Raw genomic sequence first — 26,317 nt, 5'->3', positions numbered from 1 at the left:
TCTGCCCAACTTTTTTTTCTGACTTTGGCTTGTCTTGATAGTATGCTTATGAAGCATACTATCATATGTTTCCCCATGCCGTGATGTTTGGATAAGGTGAGTACACTTGCAGTACACTGAAGTGTTCTACTTTTATTTTTTTTTAAAGATTTTTATTTATTTATTTGACAGAGAGAGAGACAGTGAGAGAGGGAACACAAGTGGGGGAGTGGGAGAGGGAGAAGCAAGCTTCCCACTGAGCAGGGAGCCCAATGCGGGGCTCAATCTCAGGACCCTGGGATTATGAACTGAGCCAAAGGCAGACACTTAATGACTGAGCCACCCAGGCACCCCTCTACTTTTTTTTTTTTTTTAAGATTTTATTTTCTTAAAAGAAGTTTTAGGTTCACAGCAAAATTGAGAGGAAGATAAAGAGATCTCCCATATACCCCTGCCTCCACACATGCAAGATCTCCCCTATTATAAATTCCCCTCACCAGAGTGGGACATTTGATCTAATTGATGAACCTACATTGAGACATCATAATCACTCAAATTCCACAGTTTATCTTAGGGTTCACTTTTTTTTTGTTGTACATGCCATGGGTTTGGACAAATGCATAATGCATAATGACATGTATCTATCATTACAATATCATACACATTTTAACTGCAATAAAAACCTGTACTCTGCTTATTCACCACTGCCTCCCTGCTAACTCCTAGAAAGGACTGATCTTTTCACTGTTTTTCCATAGTTTTGCTTTTGCCACAATGTCATGTAGAACTCTAATGAGTAACATTAGTTCAAAGTCTCTGTTGTTGGTGTTTCTTTTGTCTCTATTTTAGCACCAACACCTCCTGCTTACTTACTGGACCATTATGATAAGTATTAAATAGCCCCTGACTCTTGCTTGGCTCCAGTTCTTCAGGAGTGTCTTGACTCTTCTTTGCCCTTTGTTCTCCCTAGATAGTTAAGGATAACCTTATCAAGTACCATGAAAAAATCCAGTTGAGATATGAATTCAAAACACCTTTAACAGATAAAATCAATTTGAGAACTGACACACTAATAATATTGAATTTTCCTACTGGAAATATGGTATGCCTCTCCATTTATTGAGAATACACCATTTTAATGTTATACTTTTCTACATAAAGATACTATGTTAGCTTTTTTAGAGTTATTGCTAGGTGCCTTACTTTCTGTTATTTTTAAGTGCTATTTTTTGAACTGCATTTTTCTAACCATTTGTTTCTGGTATATACAACCACAGTTAATATGTATCCAGTAATTTCTTAATAACTTAAATAATTTACCTGTGAATTTGGGAGAGCTTCTATATAAACAATTATACTAACTACAAATAAAATTTGTTTGCTCCTTTACTTTTATTTCGTTTTATCTTATTCACTAGCTAAATTCCAAGTACAATGTTGAAATGAAGTATAGATGGTATACACCTTTTGTTCCTAATTCTAACTTTACAAGGCTAAGAGATTCCTTCTATATTTCAAATACATTTTATTAATGGGATAATAACATAGTTTTTCTTCTTTAAGCTCTGTGTTACATACCATCATAGTTTTTTTAAAAAGATTTTATTTATTTTACTGGGGGGAGAAGGAGAGAGAATCTGAAGCTGACTCTGGACTGGGCACAGAGCCAACTTGGGACTCTGATCCCACAACCACAAGATCATGACCTGAGCCAAAACCAAGAAATCAAGCCCCCTGGCCCCAGCATGGAGCCTGCTTTTAAGAGTCTCTCTGTCCCTCTCTCTCTGCCTCTGTTCCTGCCCCCAACACCTTTACCCCCTCTTAAAAAAAAAAAAAAATCGAACCCAATTTCAGAGACATTAAAGTAGGAGGAGGAGTCCTTTTTTAGACTTAATGAAATACAGTTTTTAGGCAAGACTGGAATTCTATTTTTCCATAAATGTTCAGTAGAACTTGTTTGTAAATCTATCTTGGCCTATGATGTCTTTGTATAGCTAATTTATAATACTAATTAGAATAAAAAAATCACAAGAATTTTCTATTACTGAATAAATTTTGGAAAGTACAATCTTTCTAAAAAATTTTCAAAATTATTGGCTAGTTATTTATATCTTTTAAATACCTGCCTATATTTTTAGTTGTGTCTTTTTAAAAAAAATTTTTTTTTAAATTTATTTGACAGACAGAGATCACAGGTAGGCAGAGAGACAGGCAGAGAGAGAGGAAGGAAAGCAGGCTCCCTGCTGAGCAGAGAGCCTGATGCAGGGCTCAATCCCAGGACCCTGGGATCATGACCTGAGCTGAAAGCAGAGGCTTTAACCCACTGAGCCACCCAGGTGCCCCTAGTTGTGTCTTTAAAAAAAAAAAAAAAATTATTTATTTATTTGACATAGAGAGAGAGAGAGAGATCACAAGTAGGCAGAGAGGCAGGCAGAGAGAGTGGGGGAAGCAGGCTCCCTGCCAAGCAGAGAGCCTGATGCGGGGCTCCATTCCAGGACCCTGAGATTATGACCTCAGCCAAAGGCAGAGGTTCAACCCACTGAGCCACCCAGGCACCCCTAGTTGTATCTTTTTATTCCTCATGATCATTTCCCCTAATCTTGCTCAAGTTTTGATAATTTTTATTAGCCTTTTCAAACAATCAACTTTGTCTTTCTTGCTCTCACCTACATCTATTCTCTTTTCTTTATTCTTTCCTTCCATCTACTTTGCGTTTATCCTATTACTTTCCTAATACTGAGTTAATGTTTACTTAATTCATTACTTTTCAGCTCTCCTTCTTGTCAAGTATCAGCATTAAAACTATTACTGTTGGGGCACCTGGGTGGCTCAGTGGGTTAAGCCTCTGCCTTTAGCTCAGGTCATGATCCCAGAGTCCTGGGATAGAGCCCCATATCTGGCTCTCTGCTCCGCGGGGAGCCTGCTTCCCTCTCTCTCTCTCTGCCTGCCTCTCTGCCTCCTTGTGACCTCTGTCAAATAAATAAAATCTTTAGAAAAAAAAACTATTACTGTTTAGGGTGCCTGGGTGGCTCAGTCACTTAAGTGTCTGCTTTTAGCTCAGGTTAGGTCCTGGGATCAAGTCCTGCATCAGGCTCTCTGCTCAATGGGGAGTCTGTTTCTCCCTCTTACTCTCCCTCTGTGCTTTCTCTCAAATAAATAAAATCTTAGAAAAAACCAACAATTATTAATGTTTAGATTTTCTGCTTGGGAATGGTGAGGCCTCCTTAATCAGAGGGTTGCTGTCTTCCACCCTTTAGTTATTTATTTTAAAGACTGTATTTATTTATTGGGAGAGAGAGAGAAAAAAAAAAGAGCATGTACACACAAGAGGAGAGGAAGAGAGAGAGACTCCCAAGCAGACTCTGCATTGAGAATGGAGCCCAAAGTGGTGCTCAATTTCACAACCCTGAGATCATGACCTGAGCCAAAATGGAGAGTCAGACACTTAACTGAATGAGCCACCCATTCATCCTTCTGAAAGGTTCCCAGCATAATCTTTCAATATTGTCTTTAACCCATCAAATCACATTCTGGCATTTGTAATTTTAATTGGTCTGGATGGCAGGCAGTTTATGCAGATTCCCTCTGATGGTGGCTTGTTACCTCATGTGTTTACTGAGTTTTCCACATCATAATGCTATCTTGTTGTTTTGTTTATACACGAACTCATAACTATAAATCAGTAATTTCTGGAGGCACGTGTTTAAACCTCTCCTCTAACAAGTATCTGCATTGATTCTTCCAGGCACCTGGGAATACTAATAACTCAAGATCATTTTAAACTATTTTTGTTTTTTGCCCCAGAGATTGTATGAATTCTGGCCCCGAGCCTACAGTAGTATATGTTTGTGCTTCTCAAAGAAGAGTTCCTCTCTCACCCATTCTACCTGGAGTTACAAACAAGATAGGCAAATACACCATCATCCTTCTCTTTGGTTATGTTTTTCAGGTTTTTTTTTTTTTTTTAAACTAAGAAGGACTCCTTTTTTCACACGGAGATATCTCCAATCCAAATTTCCATCATTAATGGGCCACAGACCTTTTCTCCCTTTTTCTCATTAAACTCAAGCTCTAGACTTTCAGAAAGTAGCAAGTGCTAGTCAGGACAAATGCTGGCTCCAGAACTCATCACCTTTCTGGATTCTCACTTTTAATCATTCTGCTCCACCTGCTAATTCCCTTACTTTGTTGACAGTTCAACCATACTTTTTATTTTTTTTTTAAAGAGTTAACAAAAAAAAATATTTATGTGAGAGAGAGAGAGAGAAAGAGAACGAGTAGGGGGAAGGAGACAGAGGGAGAGAATCTCAAGCAGATTCCCCTCCGAGCACAGAGTGACTCAGGCCTTCATGTTATGAGCCTGAGATCACAACCTGAGCCAAAATCAAGAGTCAGATGCCCAACTAACTGAGGTTCCCAGGCACCCCTTAACTGCACTTTAAAAACAAAATTTTATTCATTCATTCACTCATTTCAGAGAGACAGCGTGTGTGAGAGAGAGAGAAAGCATGGGGTGGGGGGAGAAGCTGACTACTTGCTGAGCAGGGAACCCAATGCAGGACTTGATCCCAGAACCCTGGGATCATAACCTGAGCTGAAGTCAGACACTTCACTTGACTGAGCCACCCAGGTGCTCCCCAAACTGTGTGTCTTAATGGCACAACAGTAAAGTTTGAAATATGGGATGCAGCTGGCAAGAACAATACCATAGCACGAATGTACTAGAGAGGAACAAAGCAGTCATAGTTGTAGATGATATCACAAATGACAAACCCTTTGCCAGAACAAAAAATGGATTAAAGAACTTAAAGGCAAGCCGATCCTAATGCTGTAATAGCTTTATCAGGAAACAAGGGTGACCTTGCAAATGAAAGAGCTATCAATTTCTAGGAAGCACAGTCCTGTGTAGAGTTAACTGTAAGCACAGTTACTCAGGGAGACATGAGCTAAAACACTGACGAATGTAAATGAAATATTTATGGCAGCAGCTAAAAAGTGGCCAAAGAATGAATGACTGAATCCAGGAGCAAATTCTGTCGGAGGAAGAGGAGTAGATCTACTGAACCCTGAGAGCCAACTAGGAGCCAGTGTTGTGATAACTAAACCTTCAGCTTGAACTTGCTGGAATATTCTTCTGCTTCCTAAATGTTAATGAGAGTGGAAATGGAGCACTTAACTGGCCCAGTGTGACTTTCATAAAGAAGAGACTTATGATAGAGTCAATTTCTAATATTGAATTATTTTAAGTGTTCTGAGTTTAATTTTTAATAACATGTACGTGACCCTTCTGACTAATGTTTCAGAAGTAGAAGTGGGGAATGTGCATGTGTGTGCATGTTTGTTTCCTTGGATGGTTAGGGGAATCATTTCTCAACAGCAGGGATAGAGGCAAATGATGATATAAACCCAGAGTTAACCAGCCAGCTCTATGAAAAAGATTAGGTACTTATTAATTTAGGCTTTTCAAAACCACTCTTTTTTGAAGGAGATTCTACAGATATATATGCTTAGCTACAGTATTCAGTCTACTGGTAATTTCTCTTAGTATGCGTACTTAAGATGAACATTCCACATTTTAACAAATAAACCATAAGGAAGTCCCACATCTTCAGGGGGAGAAAACAAACATTAATGGCATGGACATTATAACTAGTCTTGGTATTTTTAGTGGGGTAAAAAAAAAAGTCAAATGTATCCTCATTTTAGGTATATGGAAAGCGTTAAGTGCACCTTAATGGACAGTGTTCCCTTCAAACATGTGAGCTCTTCAACAGAAATGAAACAAATCAGGCGTCTGTGATTTCTGTTTAATCAGAGCTGGTCACTATATAGGTTTTGTTGTTTTGGGCAGGGAGCAGGTTTTTGTACTCTTTGGACATAATATAGTCAAGGCACTAACAATTATGTACATTCAAACTTGGTTATATTAAGTTTGATCTTCAGTGGTACTATAAATAAGGTTCTGCACTGCAGTCTCCAAATATGTTCATTACTTTTCTGTAATATTTATGTTGCTTAAAAGTACAGAAAATGTAGTTGCTAAAGGAGCTAATTTTTCCTTTTCTCTCCCTTTGAAAGGAAGGGGGTCTCGTTGTTCCTACATGGCCAGAACCATGATAAACAATGTATGAGTAATTTGTAATGTAAGAATTGCAGTGTGTTAGTAATAATCTTGCAATGCTGTTTCCCAAAGTTCATTTTATTTTGATCAGTTCAGTATACTGCACTAATTACTTCAGATATTATATGAAATCTACCATGGGTCAGAGATGACTGAATCTAAGTGTTGAACTGCTAGAACTTGTACATTTACAGCAATTCAGAATTAGTGAAGGAATATAGTTCACCAGTGTTTAACACTGAAGTGCTCCGGTTAGAATAAAGTGGTATAAAAAAACAGAAACAAAAACAAAAATATAAAACAAAAAGCACCCCATTCCATCATTTTGATGTTCTTAACTAGGAGGGTTTTTTCAGAATGTCTAGTTTGCTATATTACTCAAACTGTAATGTGAAGCTCATGTACATGTTTTTATGCTTCCTTATGTTTCCCTACTGCCTGTCCTGAAATTTCCCAATTACAAATTGGGACTGAGAAAATCATTTCTGGTTTGTTCCTGCTTTCTAGTTTAGAATTCTGTACAAAACGGAATAAAGGCCAGCTTACATGAGACCCTTAGAAAATCCTGTAGTCCCCAGGGGGAATTTGTTCATCTGTCACAAACCCTTCCTTTATCTGCAAAACAGGAGTTTGCTAAACTTCACTGTGTCGTTCTCAAATAAAACCTACGTATGTTCAAAATTACAACAACCAAAATGAAAACAGAAAAATTTCTATGAAACTATTTATCTTCTCTCAGAAATTATGCAAATAAAGGTAAATTATTATCTTATTATATATTTATTAACAATACAGAAAACTTGCATCTCCATGCCTCAAATAAGGAAAGGAAAATTGTAGCTGTTAACTCTATAGGTGAAACTATTTTACCACTCTTGCTAAGAAGGCAATCCTAACCTCTCAGACTCTGGAAACAAATAGGAGGAAATCCCAACAGAAAAGAGCTGAGAAACAAGTGCAAGTGGTACTTGATAATTCTTTAATGTTATCTTAAGTAAACACACACACACACACACACACATACACCCCTTAAATAAATATATATATGTATACACACATATATATAATTTAGATGTACGGACAAAGAACATATATAAAGAAAAAAGTGTACTTTAGTATTCTTTGTGTTCATCTTACTGCTTTAATAGGATGCAATTAATAAAACCTGGCAAGGGTAGGACAGACTCATCTTTGTAAAGATGTTTAAAACACAGCTAATTTATTCATTCTCACTTTTCAATAAATGTTTTCAAAGTCTTTCAGTTTCCCCTACATAGGAACATTTGAAAAACATACATAATACAACATTTCACAAGAGAGATTTAGAAAAATACTTCATTCTCATTTTTTAAATTTGCCAAATATTATATCCTGTTCTCATTACTTAATAGATAGTTGCATACCTTTTTAAGAAGCAACTATACGAACACAAGAAATTTCAAACAAAAAACAATTGTGTCTTAAGAAATGACTTCAAAAATCTAACAGTAAGGATTCAATATCTCAGAAGAAAATTAACATACCTCTAACGCATACCATCTGTAATGAAAACAACCTATGGCTACAAACCAAAGCACAGCATTTAGGAGAAAAAAAAAATTAAAAGTACTGGGGATAAATTTAAGTACTCTTTCAGATAAAACACTTTTCATGAAATAGAACACATATATTCAAGACACATTTGCTATGTGTGTGTAGTCTCAAATGTTCATGAATTGATCCTAGAAATATCTTACCAAAAAAGGAAGAATTGCTTCGATTCATGGAGGAAACTGACTTCTCGGTCTCCTTTTGTCTATAAACCATTTTAATGAAGGTGCCACCTGAGATTATACCAGCGAGGTCTAAAACTGTCACCCTGGGGAATCTGGTACAACATCTTCACCCTAGCAAACTCCGCAAAGAAAATCCCCCTTTACTTTAAAGTTTTCTGTTAAGTTGTAGATAGAGACCCATTTGTCATGTTTAACGCTACCAGGGAATTCAAGTGAAGGGACTTGGCAGGGTTAAGAGAATTTGCTGAAGAGAAACAGAACACGAAGCATACACATTTTAATTGAAGTCTAGATTAAGAAAGCATGGTCTAAATTCATTTTGATAAATTGTTAAGCAAGTAACATTAAGTAGTAACTTTCAGTTTTAAAAGTTTTTAAATTTTAAACATATAAAATTAGTTTGAAATAGACTCCTTTAAAAAGCAACATTTTATGATCTCTTATAAAGCACTACAACTGAAAGATGGTTTTATAAAACTAAAAGTATGCAGAATAGCTTTTTATGATCAAAGAATTACAAGATGAATTATAGTAACTCATCAAGCTTTGATAACAATCTCAAATGTCATATAATGAGAACAGAGTATCCATGAGATGAGCTTTAATTTAGTCTCCAGGCTCCCTTGGCATTGCCCTTATTCAAAAGTAGACGAAAGAAAGGCAGACAACAGACTAATTAATAGACAGGTCTTTCTTTCTTGAAGAAAAGTTGAAATAAAGGTCAAAGAAGTCAGCACAAAACAAATTACCAAACCATTTAAGAGACTGTAATCATACTAAAGTTTTAGAAAATTCTTAAGTAAATTGGTATATTTTAAATAAGGTACAAAATCTGACACATAAATAATTTCTGGAATAATCTGATTTATTACCATAACCTAAACATATGACAAATAAAAGACTACCGTGATGTGCGTGGGCTCTAGTGAGGAGAATCAGTCTCCTTATCTCCTTCAAAAAAAAAGAAAAGAAAATCCTAAAACAATTAAAGGAAACCACACTCAAACAAACAAACAAACAAACAAACCTAATAACTGTTTTTAAGGGATAATGACCTACATTAAATTGGTATGAATCAATATGCTTGAAGGAGACTCAGCTAGGAAACAGAAACAATCAGAATCTCTGCCGTCCTAAAGCACTGGCAATATAAACTTCTAACACATAAGCATGAGAAAAAAAGAAAATAGTTTACACTGTAATTCACTCTAGTAGAGTGCAGTAAGACTACAGGCTTGACAGTCCCAAAATTGAAAACTGCCTCAGACATTTACGAGTTTTGTGAATTTGAACAAATTTCTTAACATCTTTATTCCTTAGTTTTCTCACCTGTAAAACTGATATAGTTTTACACCACAACCACTTATTTACATAATGCCTTTAAAGTGTCCACTAAAATGTCCACTTTGGACATTTCCTCCTACAGACCTCTCCCCCTCACCAAAGCATTCATCAAACTCACCCATTAAACCTTCACTCCCTTGCCAGCATCCCACACTTACTCTGCCACGATTACTTTTATTGCACATGACATAACTGTGCCTGGGTCTTATCATATTATTTCAACAGTTCTGTATAGTTTTGACATACAACTTTTAGCATATTAGCCAAATTCGGTAAGTGCTTGATGAATGGTAGCTGTTAGCATAAGTCCAGGAAATAGGATCAATATAAATGCCATTTCTTCCCGATGCATGCTCTTCTGCTCTCTTGTAAGACTCTCTTTAGCATACACAGAAACAGTATTATATGTGAGGCTCATGTCAGATTCATGTACAGGTTTTAGTACATGAATATCACCTCCAAACTTGCATCTATTCATTAAAAAATGAGACTGAAGCTTCAGAAGAGCAGGGACTAGCACATAAAAGGTGATCAGTAAAGACATTCATTCATTTACTCGACACAAAAGTATCTACTATGTTCCAGGTACTATGTGTGCTAGGAATAGATGAATAGTTTAAAAAAAAAAGAAAGAAAGAAAGAAAAAAGAAAAAAAATGACAAGCTGTCATGAGGAGTTTAATGACAATGACATTTACTCTCTACACCTTTCTTCCTTTTACATTAACCCTCAATTATGTCATCATTTCAGTATTCATCTGCTGAAGAACCCTTGCCTCAGCCCCCACAACCACTTATTTACACAATGCCTTTAAAGTGTCCACTAAAATGTCCACTTTGGACATTTCCTCCTACAGACCTCTCCCCCTCACCAAAGCATTCATCAAAATCACCCATTAAACCTCCACTCCCCTGCCAGCATCCCACACTTACTCTGCCACGATTACTTTTATTGCACATACCTAGTAAAGCCTAACTTTACAGAAGAAAATCTCACACTAAAGCAGATTAATACTAACCTCAACTGAGGCTTGAACAGCACCCCCACTACCATGGTTCATCTACTTTCCAGCTGTATTCCTAGTCCTGTCAATCCCTTCACCTGCATGCTACATTCCATCCTTGCGGCCTCCTCTGAGACCTACCCTATTAATTCTCCCCTCTTACTCACATGTTTTGTATTTCTCTCTACTGACTTTATCCTGTCAATGTTTGGACATGCTCAAACATCTCCTTTCTCTAATCTCCTTCTTGCCCTATGTCTTTCTCTAGCTATCATATACTTTCCGGTCCTTCAAGGGCACAATTCCCGAAGGAGTCTGCTATCTGAATTGTCTCTAATTCCTTATCTTTCTTACTAAATTTTGTTGCTATCAGCTTCTGCCTTCAGTACTGTCCCTAAAGCTGATTTCATGAAAGCAAGCAATGACATCTTGTCAATGGATAATTTTTCAGCTGTCTTAACTAGCTTGACTAAAACCAACTGTTTTACCATAAAACCATCTGTTTCATTCTTCTGAGATACAACCCTCCTTTACCAATTCTTTCTCCTTCAGACCCTTAAATGTTGACATTTTTTTAGGATGGTATTCCAACTACTTTTTTCAAGCTTCAATTGTTCCCAAACTTTTTATAACTCACAAGAAGAAATATATTTTAATCAAGTGTGTTTGTAAGCACAGAGAGAGTATCAAATAAAAATTTCACAGATCAGATAAGCTCTGATCTTTTGATTCTATTCTACTTCATTTAAAAAACAATACTGTCTGGGAATCTTTCAACTGATGCACATTATTGTTTTAAATGTCTTTAATTCCTCTGTCTATGCTGATGACTTCCAAATCTACATTTCCAGGTACAGAAGTTTCTACTAAGTCCCAAACTCAGAAAGCCAATTTCCTCTTTAACATACCACATAGTAGCTCTAACATACTTCTCATCATGTCCAAATCTCACCATGTCCAAAACTGGAGTTCCCAGCATCTTTCCTCCAAACTTGGTTTTCCTCCATAGCTCCCTATCTTGGTGAACTTTTAAATTAGTTTCCCAAGCAAAATATCTAGAAGTCATTGCTGATTCTTTCTTCACTCTTTCCACTTTCACCTCCATCCAATTAATCACTAATCCCTGACAAATCTTTTTTTTTTTCTTTTTTAATTTCCACCACTGTCACTCTCATCCAGGCTGTATACACCTTACCTTGACAGTACAGTCTAGTAATGAATCTTCTCATATATACTATGTTCTTCCAAAATTATAAATGTCATTCGAATCACTCTGTGTTGCTTACTATTTTGGTTATCTATTGCTATACCTTAAACTACCCAAAACTTACTGGTTTAGAACACTAAATTTTCTGCTCCCAATTCTGCAATTTAGGTAAGTGGGGGGGGGGGGCTTATCTCTGATTCACAAAGTTATCTGCCAGAACACCCAATACAACTTCCTCACTCATGTATCTGGGATGACTACAATAAGTGGGAGCAAGCCAGTATGGGCTTCCACACAGCGTGGTAGTATCTGGATAGTGAGAGTTCTTACACAGAAGCTGGCTTCCTCTAATATGCAAAAGCAGAAGTTACCAGGTGTTTCTAAGGTCTGGTCTCAAAAGTCCTAGAATGTCACTTCTGTCATATTCTACTGGTCATAGCAGTCACATGGCCATTCTAGATTGAATGGGGGTTAGGGTAGATTAAGAATAAAGTCCATTTCTTGATAGGCAAGTTGCAAGGACATGTTTTTTAAAAAGGCATGTAAGATGAAATTGCAGTCATCTTTGAAAATGAAATACACCATAGTCCACCTACTTCACATTCCTTCCACATGTAAAATACACTCATCATCTCCCCCTAACCAAAATGTCATCCTATTATAGCACTGGCTTTAAGGCCAGGATCTAGTTATTTAAGCCACATTCAAGTGCAAATGGTACACCTCGGGTTTACTTCCTCACATATAGCTCATCAGATAGCGCCTCTTAAACCAAAATCCTATCACCTCAAAAGATAACTTATTTGCCCCACTGCAAGAAGCCAGGGATAGAAATGCAATGAAGACTTGAGTTCAAAAGATGCAGAGGATAATGAGTTACACAGAAGGCACAACAGTGCTAGCTAGCAATTGTGAAATGTGCTGGGCACCCGTCATTAGCAGTTTGAGTAGAACACAGTCATGTTCTTTGCAAATAGTCCTTTGTGGATCTAGACTCTGCCCTCTGGGCTCCTTACTCCATTCTGTGAGTCAGTCTCCCTATTTCTTTCTTTCTTTTTTTTAAAGATTTTATTTATTTATTTGACAGAGACCACAAGTAGGCAGAGAGGCAGGCAGAGAGAAGGGGGAAGCAGGCTCCCTGCTCAGCAGAGAACCTGATGTGGGGCTCGATCCCAGGACCCTGGGATCATGACCTGAGCTGAAGGCAGAGGCTTTAGCCCACTGAGCCACCCAGGCACCCCCTCCCTATTTCGTAAGAAATGGTCCATGTTTGCAACAGTGGAGCTTTCTCAGCCTGCTTCATGCCCACACAAGACTGGGATTTCCCCCTGCCACACAAAGGCTCTAATTATTTGAACTATGTCTGTTCTTTTCCATCTAAGCTGGTGGTGCTTCCATTAGCACCATTCTTGTAAAAACTTTGTTTCTTATGAATTTTATTAGAATAACTTCAGTGAAACAGATGCCACAACCACAAATTTCTTTGAGATAGACCATACACTACTTAGCGCTATGTCATGGTGCTATAGGACAGCAGACCTCAAGAGCCTCAGAAGCTCTTTTGGCTAGCTGAGACTTTCTAAAAGGTACAGTTTTAAGATCCTTTGAAGCCCTTTGTCTAGCTGAAAGAGTCCAAGAGACAATGCCTTAAATCCTCCTGAAGTCTCCACATAAAATCGTACAGAAGCACTCTTAATCTGATCCTTACTCTGAGGCCATTTTTTACTAATGGCACCCTAGTATTTAAGAAGTATTCAGATAAGCAAAAGGAAGGGAGAGGACATTCCAAAATGGAGAACCAGGATAAATAAAAGCATAGTCAAGCTAGGGAACAGGGAAGCAAGCTACCTTGCAGGGTTCATGAGGAGGGGAAACACGAAATGAAATTTGAAAGGTACAGTAAAATCAGACAAACTTATAAGAGTCCTGACTACCAGATTATGGAATATGGACTTTCTGCTCTTGACTATTTGTCCAAATGTTATGACATCAGAGACACTTGGAGAGCTTTATAAATACATGTTCTTGCCCTCGAGGGGGAAAAAAAAGCTCCTAGAGACTTTATAAGGATGGAATAGAAATCTGTGTCTAAGCAAAGCTACCAGGTGATTCTCAGACACAGCCAGACTCAGCAGCCACTGCTTCAGGTAACAGTCAACTGTCAACTTTTTGAAAATGGGAGTGACAGAAATGGAGGCATCTAGTGAACTTTCTGGTTACAAGCTTGAATAATTAAAAGTTGTATTTTCATTTGTAATTTTCTATTTCTCTTTATTCATATTATTTCCCTTCTAGACCTACTTCAGAGGATCGATGTACTCTCTGCCTATATACATCTCTTAAGCCCCATTCCCATTATGACTTCACCTTAACACATAAACAGTAATTTTCTGTTTGGTTGTTTTATTAAGAAAGATGGGCCTGAGGGGAGCCTGGTTGGCTTAGTTGGTTCAACAAACCGCTCTTGGTTTTGGCTCAGGTCATGACCTCATGGGTCATAAGTGAGCCCCACATCAGGCTCCTCGTTCAGCAAGGACTGTGCTTGAAGATTCTCTCCCTCTGCCCCTCGCCCCACTTGCACACATGTGCACACTCTTTCTCTAAAATAAATAAATCTTTAAAAAAAGAAAAAGAAAGAAAGATGAGCCTGGTATACTGGAGGGCAAGGTCCTAATAGAATTAGGAGGGTGTGGTACTATGTAACATAGGTCTCAAATGATAAGGATCTGGCTTAAGATGTAATAGTGAGAATGAAAATAAAGAGAGATCGAAGCCTTAATGCTGTAACACTTTCAGAAGAGATCACAGAAAATGTTCTCTGCAACCTTAGGGTACACAAAGATTTCTTTAGTTGGGGGGGAAGCATGAATCATAGGGCAAAAAATAATAAGCTGGGCTTCATCAACATTAAAAAAAACTCGCTTTTTGAAATAAATCATTTGTACAATGAAAAGATATGCCAAAACTTGAAGCAAATACAACACACACAGCTAGCAAAGCATGATACTGAAATACACAAAGAACTCTTAAAACTCAATAATACGATAAATATACCAGTTGTTTAAATGGGTAAAAACTCTGAACTTAGGGGCACCTGGGTGGCTCAGTGAGTTAAAGCCTCTGCCTTCAGCTCAGGTCATGATCCCAGGGTTCTGCATCAGGCTCTCTGCTCAGCGGGGAGCCTGCTTCCCCCTCTCTCTGTCTCTGCCTGCCTCTCTGCCCACTTGTGATCTGTCTGTCAAATAAATAAATTTAAAAACAAAACAAAACAAACTCTGAACTTACACTTCAAATATACCAGTGGCCAATAAGTATGTGAAAAGATGTACATCACAAGTTGTAAGAAAAATACAAATTAAAACTACAATGTGATACCACTACATGCTCAATAGAATGATTAAATAAAAAAAGTTTGAGAATACAGAGCAACTGAAATGCTCATACACTGCTAACAGATATCTTTGGAACTAGCTTGGCCAATTTCTTATAAAACATAAACTTACCATGCTTCATAATTGCACTGTTACATATTACTCAAAAAAAAAAAAAAAAAAAAGAAAAGAAAAGAAAAAGAAAAATCCAAATCTCCACAAAAGCATTCAATACATAATGGGGTTCTATCAAAAGACATGGGAGCCAAAGGTAAAAGTTCAGAAAACATGAGCCTCAAAAAATCCAATTACTAATGCATTGAAACTAAAAACACACACATGCACACATACAAACAAACAAAACAAAAAGAACAACAAGAACAAAAAAACAAACAACTTCTGGAATCATATCTAGGTTCAAATTTGAACTCTATCATATATTAATTGTGTGAATGGGGGCAAGGAAATTACCCTTACCAATTGCTCAATTTCCTCACTTGTGAGACAGGGAGAATGATTCATACACCATAAGGTTCTTGCAAGAATTCCAGTAAGTAATGTGTGTAAAAAGTACTTAGAGACGTAAAAAGCATTAAATGTTAGTCATTATTACTGTCAATACGTTTTTGGGAGTCTAACTCTTTCCATTCAGAAGCTGATAATACTAAACAAACATTTGAGACATGGTAGGCAATTCAAAGACGTTCACAGGACATTTGTTCTTTTCCTCCAGCAGTTTATCTTCATCATAATCAAGAGGTAATAGATAGTGGGGTGCCTGAGTGGCTCAGTCTGTTGAGGGACTCTTGGTTTCAGCTCTGGTCATGATCTGAGGATTGTGAGATTGAGCCCTGTGTGGAGCTCCTCACTCAGCAGGGAGCTGCTTGAGATTCTCTCTCTCCGCCCTTCCCTCTTGCCACTCTATACACTCTCTTTCTCCCTTTCTCTAAGATAAATAAATAAATATTTTTAAAAAGTTAATTAATATATTTTAAGCAAATTTGACACTTGGAAACTATTATATAAATTTCAGTTGTTAAACCAGAGGGAGATATTCTGCATTACACAAAGTCAACAGGTTGACTTAAATAAATAAATAATAAATAAATAAATAAGAACATCTGGTATGTAATTCACTCCACAAATATTAACTTACCCATAACTAATACAGAAACATTCAGGTGCAAATCAAGATATAACTGACACTGCAACTGCTTTATTTTTGTAAATGAGAGGTTCACATGGGCATCCATCCTGAAGGAATCTCTAAATAAGCCTCTGTAAGATGCTGAAGTACAACAACTGAAGTATCAGCTTTCAACCCCAAAGAATCATTTATTTAAAATAATAATAGTAATAATTGTTATTTATTAAATCAGCTATCGTGAATGGTTATTATTTACCAAGCTATGTTCTAGACTTTTCATATGTATTAACATTTTAAGCCTTATAATAGTACCTAGTGCTAGGTACTACTGTCATCTGCATTTTACCAATAATTGAAATACAATGAATATATTAAAAGGTATGAAGTTCTTTATCATATTAAAAAAACCCTTAGGGGTGCCTGGGTGGCTCAGCGGGTTAAAGCCTCTGCCTTCAGATCAGGTCATGATCTCAGGGTCCTGGGATCAAGCCCCGCATCGGGCTCTCTGCTCAGCAGGGAACATGCTTCCCCCCCTCTCTCTGCCTGCTTCTCTGCCTACTTGAGATCTCTCTCTGTCAAATAAATAAAATCCTAAAAAAAAAAATCTTAAGTGCCAAAAAATTTATGTGTCACCACTGGAAACAAACTTTACATCATCTCTTCAATCTAAAAACAGGTTCTCGAGAAGAAACAACCGTTTATCTTGCCTTTCCTATAGGAACTATATTTCAATGTTTACCAAGCAACTCTATGACAATTATTTTTTCTTTATAGAAAAATTTTAGTAACAAATGTAAAAAGAATGACAAAATTAGAAAATCACCATTTTCAACTCCTAATATTTTAACTGATTAAATGGTCATCAAAGGGTGCTTACACATTTAAGGAAAAAGCTGATGGGGAAAAAGACTATTTACCAGGTGCCAAATGATCTTTTACTTTAGGGTCAGAAGGGAAGAAAGCATGCAATTTTCAATGAAGAGGATAAGGCTGTTACCACCTGAATCTACTGATTAATCTTAAGTCACTAACAGTGAGACAATCAAACATGAGGCGAATTCTCATGTAATACAGCATACATTCCCCCACAATACACATCTCCTACAAAATAATCTCCCCAAATATATTCAATCTGAATGTAATCAATGTTGCATTTAACTTTCAGTTTACAGAATATATAGAAGATAGGAAAACAAATTAAATAATCCTGCAATAAGGTGATCCATCAAACATCCCATAGGAACATTGATCCAGTTTTATTAAAAAAAAAAAAAAAAGTCAGTAACAACAAGAAAAAATAAAAGTAAACAAGGAGACTCTTTGGGATTAAAGGAAATACAATGATATAACAACCAAACACAATCTATGAACCTTTTTTTGGATCAGCCTACTGTGTAATAAGCCCACTGTTAAAAGATGTGAGAACTGAGGAAATCGGAGTATAGACTAAGTATCAGCCTATAGTAAGTAATTATCACTAATTCTGTTAAATAGAGGCTTTAGTGGTTATGTAAGAACAGGTTCTTAACTGCATTACGTATTTTGGGGTGCAACATCATGAGATCTGTAACTGATTCTAAATATTCCAGCCTTACCCTCAAATAAATGAAACAAATATGAAAAAAAGTTAATAATTTCTTAAAACTACCTAATGGTAGATTAGTGTTCACTGTACTATTCTCTCAAATTCCATTTGCCTGAAAATGTTCATAATAAGTATAAATGAGGGTAGTTTTAATTATTAGTAACTAACCTTTTACTTGCTTCATTAAGTCTGAAATTAAAGAATTCTTCTAAATATTCTAGTACACAGATAAATGAATTAGATGAAACTATTACAGTCAAAACTGTGGTGCACAGAATGGAAAAACCACATAAGCTACATCCTTTAATGAAGGTTATTTATACCAGTGTATACCATATATCCACTTTCAAGCTTCAAAAAGCACTTTGGCAACAAAAATGCTAACTTTCCAAAATATATTCAACAACTACTTAATAAACGTTAACATAGTCATTATTTTTGTTTTTATATAAAGTTTTTCCAGTTCCAACAATGGTAAATAAAAATTTTCCAACAACCACTTGACTAGGAAAACATTTTCCACTGAAATAAAGTAGAAAATGATCATGTAACTTACTACTTACCAATTAATATTCATCTAAAAAGAAGTAACTAAATACTACTTTCAAAGAATAATTCAAAAAGTCACAACACCACTGGGACACCCGGGTGGCTCAGTTGGTTAAGCAGCTGCCTTCGGCTCAGGTCATGATCCCAGCGTCCTGGGATCGAGTCCCACATCGGGTTCTTGCTCAGCAGGGAGCCTGCTTCTCCCTCTGCCTCTGCCTGCCATTCTGTCTGCCTGTGCTCGTTCTCTCCTCCTCTCTTTCTCTGATAAATAAATAAAATCTTAAAAAAAAAAAAAAAAAAAAGGCTGTCTGCCTTTGGCTCATGTCATGATCCTAGGGTCCTGGGATCGAGGCCCATGTCACGCTCCCTGCTCTAGGAAAGTCTGCTTCTCCCTCTTCCTCTGCCTCTCCCCACAGATTGCGTGCATGCGTGCTCTCTCTCAAATAAATAAAATCTTCAAAAAATAATATAAAGTCACGACACCAAAAGCTGACTAATTATACAGAGATATTGTGATAGTTAAGACTCCAAATTAAATTTTTTAAAGTACTGGGTGTATTTTATTTTTATAATATTTTATATTTATATTTATATTTTATAAAGTATTTTAAAGTGGAGCCTGCTTGGGACTCTTTTTGCCCTCTCTCTCCCTCACCCTCTGCTCCTCCCCACCCCTTGCAATGCTCTCTCTTTTAAATAAAATCTTTAAGAAAAAAATTCCAATGGCACTTTTTCACAGAAAGAGAACAAAACATTCTAAAATTTGTATAGAAACATAAAAGACCCTGAATAATCAAAATATCTGGAAAAAGAGCAAAGCTGAAGATATCTTGCTCCCTGGTTTCAAACTGTAAAGCAGCTATGGTAATCAAAATGGCATGATATTGGCATAAAAACAGACACATCAGTGTTTATTAGCTTTCAAACACCAAATTTAAGTGTTCAGTTTTAAAAGCAGAAGTCTTTCCACCATGGCTATTGTAGTACAAGAGTTCAAAGCATCTGATTAAATAAACTTTACTAAGAAGCAGAATTCAATATACAAAATTCATCAATTATGAATTAGGAAGTGAGATCCATAATCCCTGGGAGTCCCCAAGACTCTTTTAGAGAGTCTGCAAGGTCAAAACTGTTCCATAATACATATTCATTGTGTTGACATTTGTACTGATGGTACAAAAGCAATGTTGGGTAAAACTGCTGGCACCTTAACACATATCAAGGCAGAAGTACCCAACTGTAGTAGTCACTGACTTCTTCACTGCCATTCACTTAAAGTAAAAGGCCCATTTCACTTATAGATGTTCTTGATGAAACACTAAATATTATTAATCTTAAACCTTGAGTACATGTGGTTTTAATACTCTGTATGACAACGGAAATATGCTTAAAGCACATCTTCGTATAGTATTTTAAAATGTGTCACCACTTAATAGATATGCATAATTCAGTAAGCAACTACTTCCCAAATGATTAATGCATGATGTTAAAAAATCATGCATGAGTAAAAAGCCATTCAAAGTTCAAGATAGATCAATGGACTTTATGAAAGTATGAAAGATTATTGATATGTTTCAGATTCCATCTTGCAACCAGTATTTAAAAAACTACCACTTGTCAAATTTTGGTGTAGTATCAAAAAAGACTATCTGCAATTATGTATCAAGCTCTTAATATAATCCTCCCTTTTCTGACTAAATGTATGTCTGAGGCCGGATTTTATTCATACACTTCAATCAAATCATCACATCCTAACAGATGAACTGCACAAGCAGATATGAAAATGCAGGTGTCTTTTCTTTAGCTATATATTAAGAGTTTGCAAAAATTATATGACAGTAATTCTCAACCAAAGATAATTTGGGACATGTGGCAAAGTCTATAGCTATTTCTGGTTGTATACAACTGGGGAAAATGCTATTATCATCTAGTGGGTAGAGGCCAAAGATGCTGCTAAATATCCCACAAGACACATGACAGCCCCCCACAACAAAGAATTATCCAGCCCAAAATGTCAAAAGTGCCAAATTTGAGCAATTTTTTTTTTTTTTAGGAAAAGGGAAGGAGGAACATAGCTGTTTTTTAACAAAAATGTTATTCATATTAACCTGTAATGGGTTTATTATAATTATAAATGAATTAAAACATATTTTTAAATGTCTTCATTCTAATTAACAATAAATATCAATAGGTTAACCCATATAAAAGTTCTCTGAGATCTTCAATAGCTTTTAACGTTGTAAAGCAGTCTTGAGAAAACAAAGTTTGAGAGTCACTCAATTAGACAAAAACTATAACTTAACCAAGTACACCGGATAATATAAGAGGAATTAAAAGGACTTTAAAGGGAAATAAACTCATTTCAAGAGTATAATGGATGACCAAAACAAAAAGAACACCATAAAACCAAAACAAGAAAAAAGTTATGGTAGACCTAAAATGTCATTCTCCCCTTAAAACAACAACAAAATTAAAAGCACAATTTCTTACCCTGACTATGAGGACTTGCTGGACTGAAAGATGGCTGATACAAATCTTTGGTTGGCGTTGGATAAGCTTCTTTCCCTTGGCGCTGATTCATCTTTCCTGGTGTCAGAAGTTGAGATTCGTCACTATTTGCTACCACAGCTCAAGGAAAGAAGAAAAAAGAATTAGTACTTCTGTTATAATTTACAAAATGGCATACTTAATAACAGGAACTAGAACTAAGACTGAAACAGCCTCAATGGTTATATTCATTTTACCAATTCCATACTTTAATTTGCTTAATTGCTTTGTTCTTTTAATTGTAGTTTGCCATGAATCCAAGAGAAATTGATAGGTATGCGAGAGTCAAATTATACAAAATATAGACATTATAAAAATGAAAATACATAGTCAACTGATAATGAAAGGTACTCCCAGATTACTATGGACTTTTCATTGTTCTATTAACTCTTTATGTTTGCCAATAAAGCAATAAACAAGAGACACATTTCATAAAATAAATACAAATGGTCAAGAAATACATGAAGAGAGTCAAACTTCATTAGTAATCAGAACAAAATACAAATTAACAGCAAAATAAAATATTTACATTCACTAGAATTTCTATTCTAATTTCTAATTTTCCTGAAAAGTAGGTATGATTTCTGTTTTAGAGATAGAAAAACTTGAGGTTCATTGAGAGACTGTCTTGCTTAAGACTAAGTAATAGAGATAGGATGTCCAACTCAGCATTTGCTTCCAAAGTCTAATCTCTTAAAGGTACGCTGCTCCAATAATCAATTTAAATAGTGTTTAAGGCTGTTATTCACCTATCCAGACAAGCTACTAATAAAGATAAACAATGCCCAGATGCAGAGAGGACAGAAAAGAGAAACATACTCAATGAATGAATAGGGTAAATTGTGACCAAATCCACAGTACCCTAAGGTCTCCATGTCCCTTCATTTTACATTTCTGTGCTTTCTGCCTACAAAAACTTTAGGTTTATCTTGAGGGAGAATGATTCTGTCTTCACTATAGATTAAATTTTTAACTTAACCAGAATTTCATGTTCACATTTTTATCACCATATCTTCTAAATCAACTGCTTTAAATTCAAATCATTTAAAAATTATATTTTAGCCCTATAAATTTCAGTGAAAAATTTAAAAAAACCCTCCCCTTAACACCCAAGATATAAAAAACTTACGTTCCCATCAAGTCCATAAAAAAAAGAATCTATACACTCCTGAATTTATATCTCTTGTCCAATCACCTGCCTTAAAATAACCTCTATGATTTAATAGGCATCTCAAATTTACCCAGAGCATAATTCTTGATTCTGCTAATTCTCCAAACCTGCCTCTCCTGCACCACAGTTAGTGTAATTATTATTTTCTTCTCCTCCCCATTCTTAAGCCAAAAACCTTAGATATAGTCTTCTATTTTCCCTCTTTCTTTCATTTTTCACATCCAATTCATCTGTGCAATCTTTGCAGTCTACCTTCAAAATTTATCCAAAATCCTTTTATTTCTCCCCTCTTCCACAACTACTACCCTGTTCTGAACCTCCGTCGCTTTCCCACTGGATCACAGCAACAGATTTTTACTTAGTCTCCAAACGTACTGTCTTGCTCCTTGCTTGTGCAGAATTCATTCTCTACGTAGAAGCCTGAACAATCTTTGTAAATCATCAATGAGATCTGCACCATGCAGAAATATCCTCAATGGCTTTCCACTATACTTGCAATAAATTCCATGGCTTAAGAACTCTGAAGTGGCTGTCCTCCCTCCCCCCGTTACCTTTTCAATCTCATTCTTTACTATACTCCTCTTTAGTTACTTGGCTCTAGCTACAATGGCCTTGGTATTCTTCAAAACATGACATTTTGCCCCAGTCTCTGGGCCTTTAACTCTCTGGTTCCCTCTACCTGGAAAACTCCTACCCTAGACTTTCACACTATTGACCCCTCTCATCATTTGTTATCTGTGTTCAAATGTAATCTCTTCAGAAAAGCTCTTCATGGTACTTGTGATAAATAAGTTCCCAATACAACTTGTAAATTTTTTTTGGTTATTGTGTGCTCTGCCGCAATTGTAACTATCACTTCTTTGAACATGATCTGCATTGTAGCTCTTATCACTGTCTGAAATTATACCATTTGTTTGTTTATTGTCTGCCTTCTCCGTTTGACCATAAGCTCCATAAGCGCCATAAGAAGGAAGTTTTGTTTGCTTTATACTTGCATAAATCCTCAATCCCAGTAAGGTTCTGGCATAGTGAAGGTGCTCAATAGAATCTTGCCAAAGGAACCCATCAACAAACTTTATATTTTATAAAACTTCATTATCATAAAGTAAATAGCAGCTCCTTTGGTTACTAAACCCAAGATCCATTTAATTCCTAAAAATCCTTAGTGAAATTAAAAATGTATGGTATTAGGGCGCCCAGGTGGCTCAGTGGGTTAAAGCCTCTGCCTTCAGCTCAGGTCATGATCCCAGGGTCCTGGGATCGAGGTCATAATCTTAAAGTCCTAGGATCGATCCTGCATCGGGCTCTCTGCTCAGCGGGGTGCCTGCTTCCACCTCCCCCTCTCCCCTGCCTGCCTCTCTGCCTACTGGTAATCTGTCAGGGGAAAAAAAAAAAAAGAAGTATTGTACTGATGTAGGAAGAGACAATCTGACCTAAAGAACATAACAGAGAGCTCTCATAATCAAACCCATGCATATGTTGAGCCTAGACATACAAAAGAGGTAGGGAACAAAAAAGACTACTCCATTAATGATACTAGGAAAACTGATTATTGGAAAATTAGGTCCTACCCTCATACCATGCACAAAGAATAGTTTTACGAAAATTAAAGACATAAATATAAAAAGCAAAACCTAAAACCTTTTAGAAGAAAATATATAAAGAGTATCTTCATAAACTTGGTAGGGAATGACTCCCTGAAAAAGACACAACAAAGCATTATCCAAAAAACAAAGAACTGATAAATTCTACTATATTAAAATTAAGATTTTAATCAACAGGTACCATAAAAAGTTAAGAAGAAAAACAGGATATTTGCAACATATACAATTAACAAAGGGTTGGTATCCAGAATGTTAAAATAATAATAATAATAATAATCCTATAAATCAATTGGGAAAAGACCAACAATTCAATAGGAAAATTTAGGGATATATGAAAAAGCATAAAATACCTAGGAATACATTTAACCAAGGAAATTAAAGACCTATACACTGGAAACTATAAGACAGTGATAAAAAAAATTGAAGACACAAATAAATGGAAAGACAGTCTATGCTTATGGACTGGAATAATTAATAGTTAAAATGTCCATACTAGGTGCCAGGCTAGCTCAGTCGGTAGAGCATGAGACTCTTAAAATATCCATACTACCTAAAGCAACCCACAGATTGAATGCCACTCCTACTAAAATACCAATGGCAGGGTGCCTAGATGGCTCAGTCCGTTAAGTGTTCAAATCTTGATTTCAGCTCAGGTCATGAGATCAAGCCCCACATCACGCTCCATGCTGAGCTTGGGATTCTTTCCCCACTCCTTTTCCCTCCTCCTCTACTCCTCCTGTAGCTTATGCATGCGCTCTCTCTCTAAAGTGAATAAATAAAATCTTAAAAAAAATTTTTTTTAAATTCCAGTGGCATTTTTCATAGAAATAAAACAAAAAATTCTAAAATTTGTATGGAGACTCAAAAGACCCTGAATAATCAAAATAATCTTGAAACAGAAGAACAAAGCTAAAGGCATCATGCTCCCTGGTTTCAAACTATAAAAGAGAGCTAAGCAAAACAGTAATCAAAGTAATCAAAACGGTATGGTACTAGCATAAAAACAAGACACAATAGAATAGATCAGAGGGCCCCAAAATACACTTATGCATGTATGGTCAAATTAACTTATGACAAAGGAACCAAGAATATATAATAGGGAAAAGGGCAGTCCTCTTCAATAAGTAGTACTAGGGAAAATGACAGCCACATACAAAAGAGTGAAACTGGACCACTACCCAACCTCATATTCAAAAATTAACTCAAAATGGAGCAAAGACTTCAATGTAAGACCTGAAGCCCTAAAACACCTAAAAGAAAACACAGGTGGGGCACCTCGGTGGCTCAGTGGGTTGAGCCTCTGCCTTCGGCTCAGGTCATAATCTTAAAGTCCTAGGATCGAGTCCTGCATCGATCTCTCTGCTCAGTGGGGTGCCTGCTTCCCCCTTTCTCTCTGCCTACTTGTGATCTCTCTGTGTCAAATAAATAAATAAAATCTTTAAGGAAAAAAAAAAAGAAAACACAGGCAATAAGCTCCTTGACATTAGATTTAGTGATGGTTTTTTGGATCTGACACCAAAAGCAGAGGCAACAAAAGCAAAAATAAACAACAGGACCCCATCAAACTAAAAAGCTTCTGCACCACAAAAGCCGCCACCAACAAAACGAAAAGGAATCCTACTGAATGGGAGAAAATATTTGGAAGTCATGTATCTCATAAGGGGTTAATGTCCAAAATACATCAACTTACACAACTCATCAGCAAAAAACAATTTGACTTAAAAATGGGTGGAAGGTCTGAATAAACACTTTTCCAGAGAAACAATGGCCAACAGGTACATGAAAAGATGCTAAACATCACTAATCATCAGAGAAATGCAAATCAAAACCATAATGAGCTATATTCTCACAACTATCAGAATGGCTATTATCCAAAAGAAAGGAAATATCAAGTGTTGGCAAGGATATGGAGAAACCTGACTGCCTGTGCACAGTTGCTGGGTATGTAAATTGTTGTAGTCACTATGGAAAACAGCATGGAAGGTCCTCAAGAAGTTAATAATAGAAACTATCAAACAATCTAGCAATTCAGCTTCCATATAATTTTCTGAAGAAAATGAAGACAGAGAGACCTGAGTGCCTAGGTTATAAACATGGATAAAAATCATTCTTGCCCTCAAATCCACAGTCTGGAAAGAAATATATTCACAGGGGCACCTGGGTGGCTCAGTGGGTTAAGGCTTCTGCCTTCGGCTCGGGTCATGATCCCAGGGTCCTGGGATCGAGCCCCACGTCAGGCTCTCTACTCAGCGGGGAGCCTGCTTCCCCCCCTCTCCTGCCTCCCTCTCTGCCTACTTGTGATCTCTGTCTGTCAAATAAATAAATAAAATCTTTAAAAAAGAAAAAAAGAAAAAAAAAAGAAAATGAAGACAGAAATTTGAAAAGATAAATGTACCCTTATGTTCACCATAGCAAGGTATTATTTACCATAACCAAGACATGGAAACAACCTACGTGCCAATGACAAATGAACGGACTACTACTCAGCCATAAAGAATGAAATTTTGCCATTTATAATGTGGATGAACCTTGAGGGAACTATGTTAAATAAAGTAAGTCTGACAGAGAAAGAAAATATGGTATGATCCAAGTTCAAAAACCAAGTTCCTGAGCGCCTGGGTGGCTCAGTGGGTTAAAGCCTCTGCCTTTGTCTCAGGCCATGATCTCAGGGTCCTGGGATTGAGCCCCACATCGGGCACTCAGGTCAGCAGGGAGCCTGCTTCCTCCTTTCTCTCTGCCTGCTTCTCTGCCTGCTTGTGATCTCTGTCAAATAAATAAATAAAATCTTAAAAAACAAAACAAAACCGAGTTCCTAGATCAAACACAAACAGGAGGGTAGTGAGCAAGCAAAATGGGTGAAGGGTAGCAAAGGGTTTCGGACTTTCAGTTACAGAATAAGTAACTCATGTGAATG

General features: G+C 36.5%; 1 protein-coding gene and 1 pseudogene across 8 annotated transcripts in view; one reads left to right on the top strand and one right to left on the bottom strand.

Moving 5' to 3' along the window:
* Positions 1–26,317, bottom strand: part of OSBPL8 (oxysterol binding protein like 8) — a 156,179-nt gene that overhangs the window by 57,090 nt on the left and 72,772 nt on the right. For 4 of the 8 annotated variants that reach the window (XM_032346942.1, XM_032346944.1, XM_032346937.1 and 1 more), the window contains one exon: positions 20,572–20,709. In XM_032346942.1, the coding sequence (XP_032202833.1) occupies positions 20,572–20,662 (91 nt within the window). In that variant the 5' untranslated portion in view covers positions 20,663–20,709. The remainder of the gene's footprint in view (positions 1–20,571; positions 20,710–26,317) is intronic. The other 4 variants (XM_032346946.1, XM_032346938.1, XM_032346940.1 and 1 more) reach the window with 1 other exon arrangement.
* LOC116592403 lies at positions 754–5,082 on the top strand (annotated as a pseudogene).

Source organism: Mustela erminea, chromosome 6 (assembly GCF_009829155.1).
Source record: "Mustela erminea isolate mMusErm1 chromosome 6, mMusErm1.Pri, whole genome shotgun sequence".
Lineage (NCBI taxonomy): Eukaryota > Metazoa > Chordata > Mammalia > Carnivora > Mustelidae > Mustela > Mustela erminea.
The sequence above is the reverse complement of the archived record's forward strand: the minus strand, read 5'-3'. Positions and strand labels throughout refer to the sequence as shown.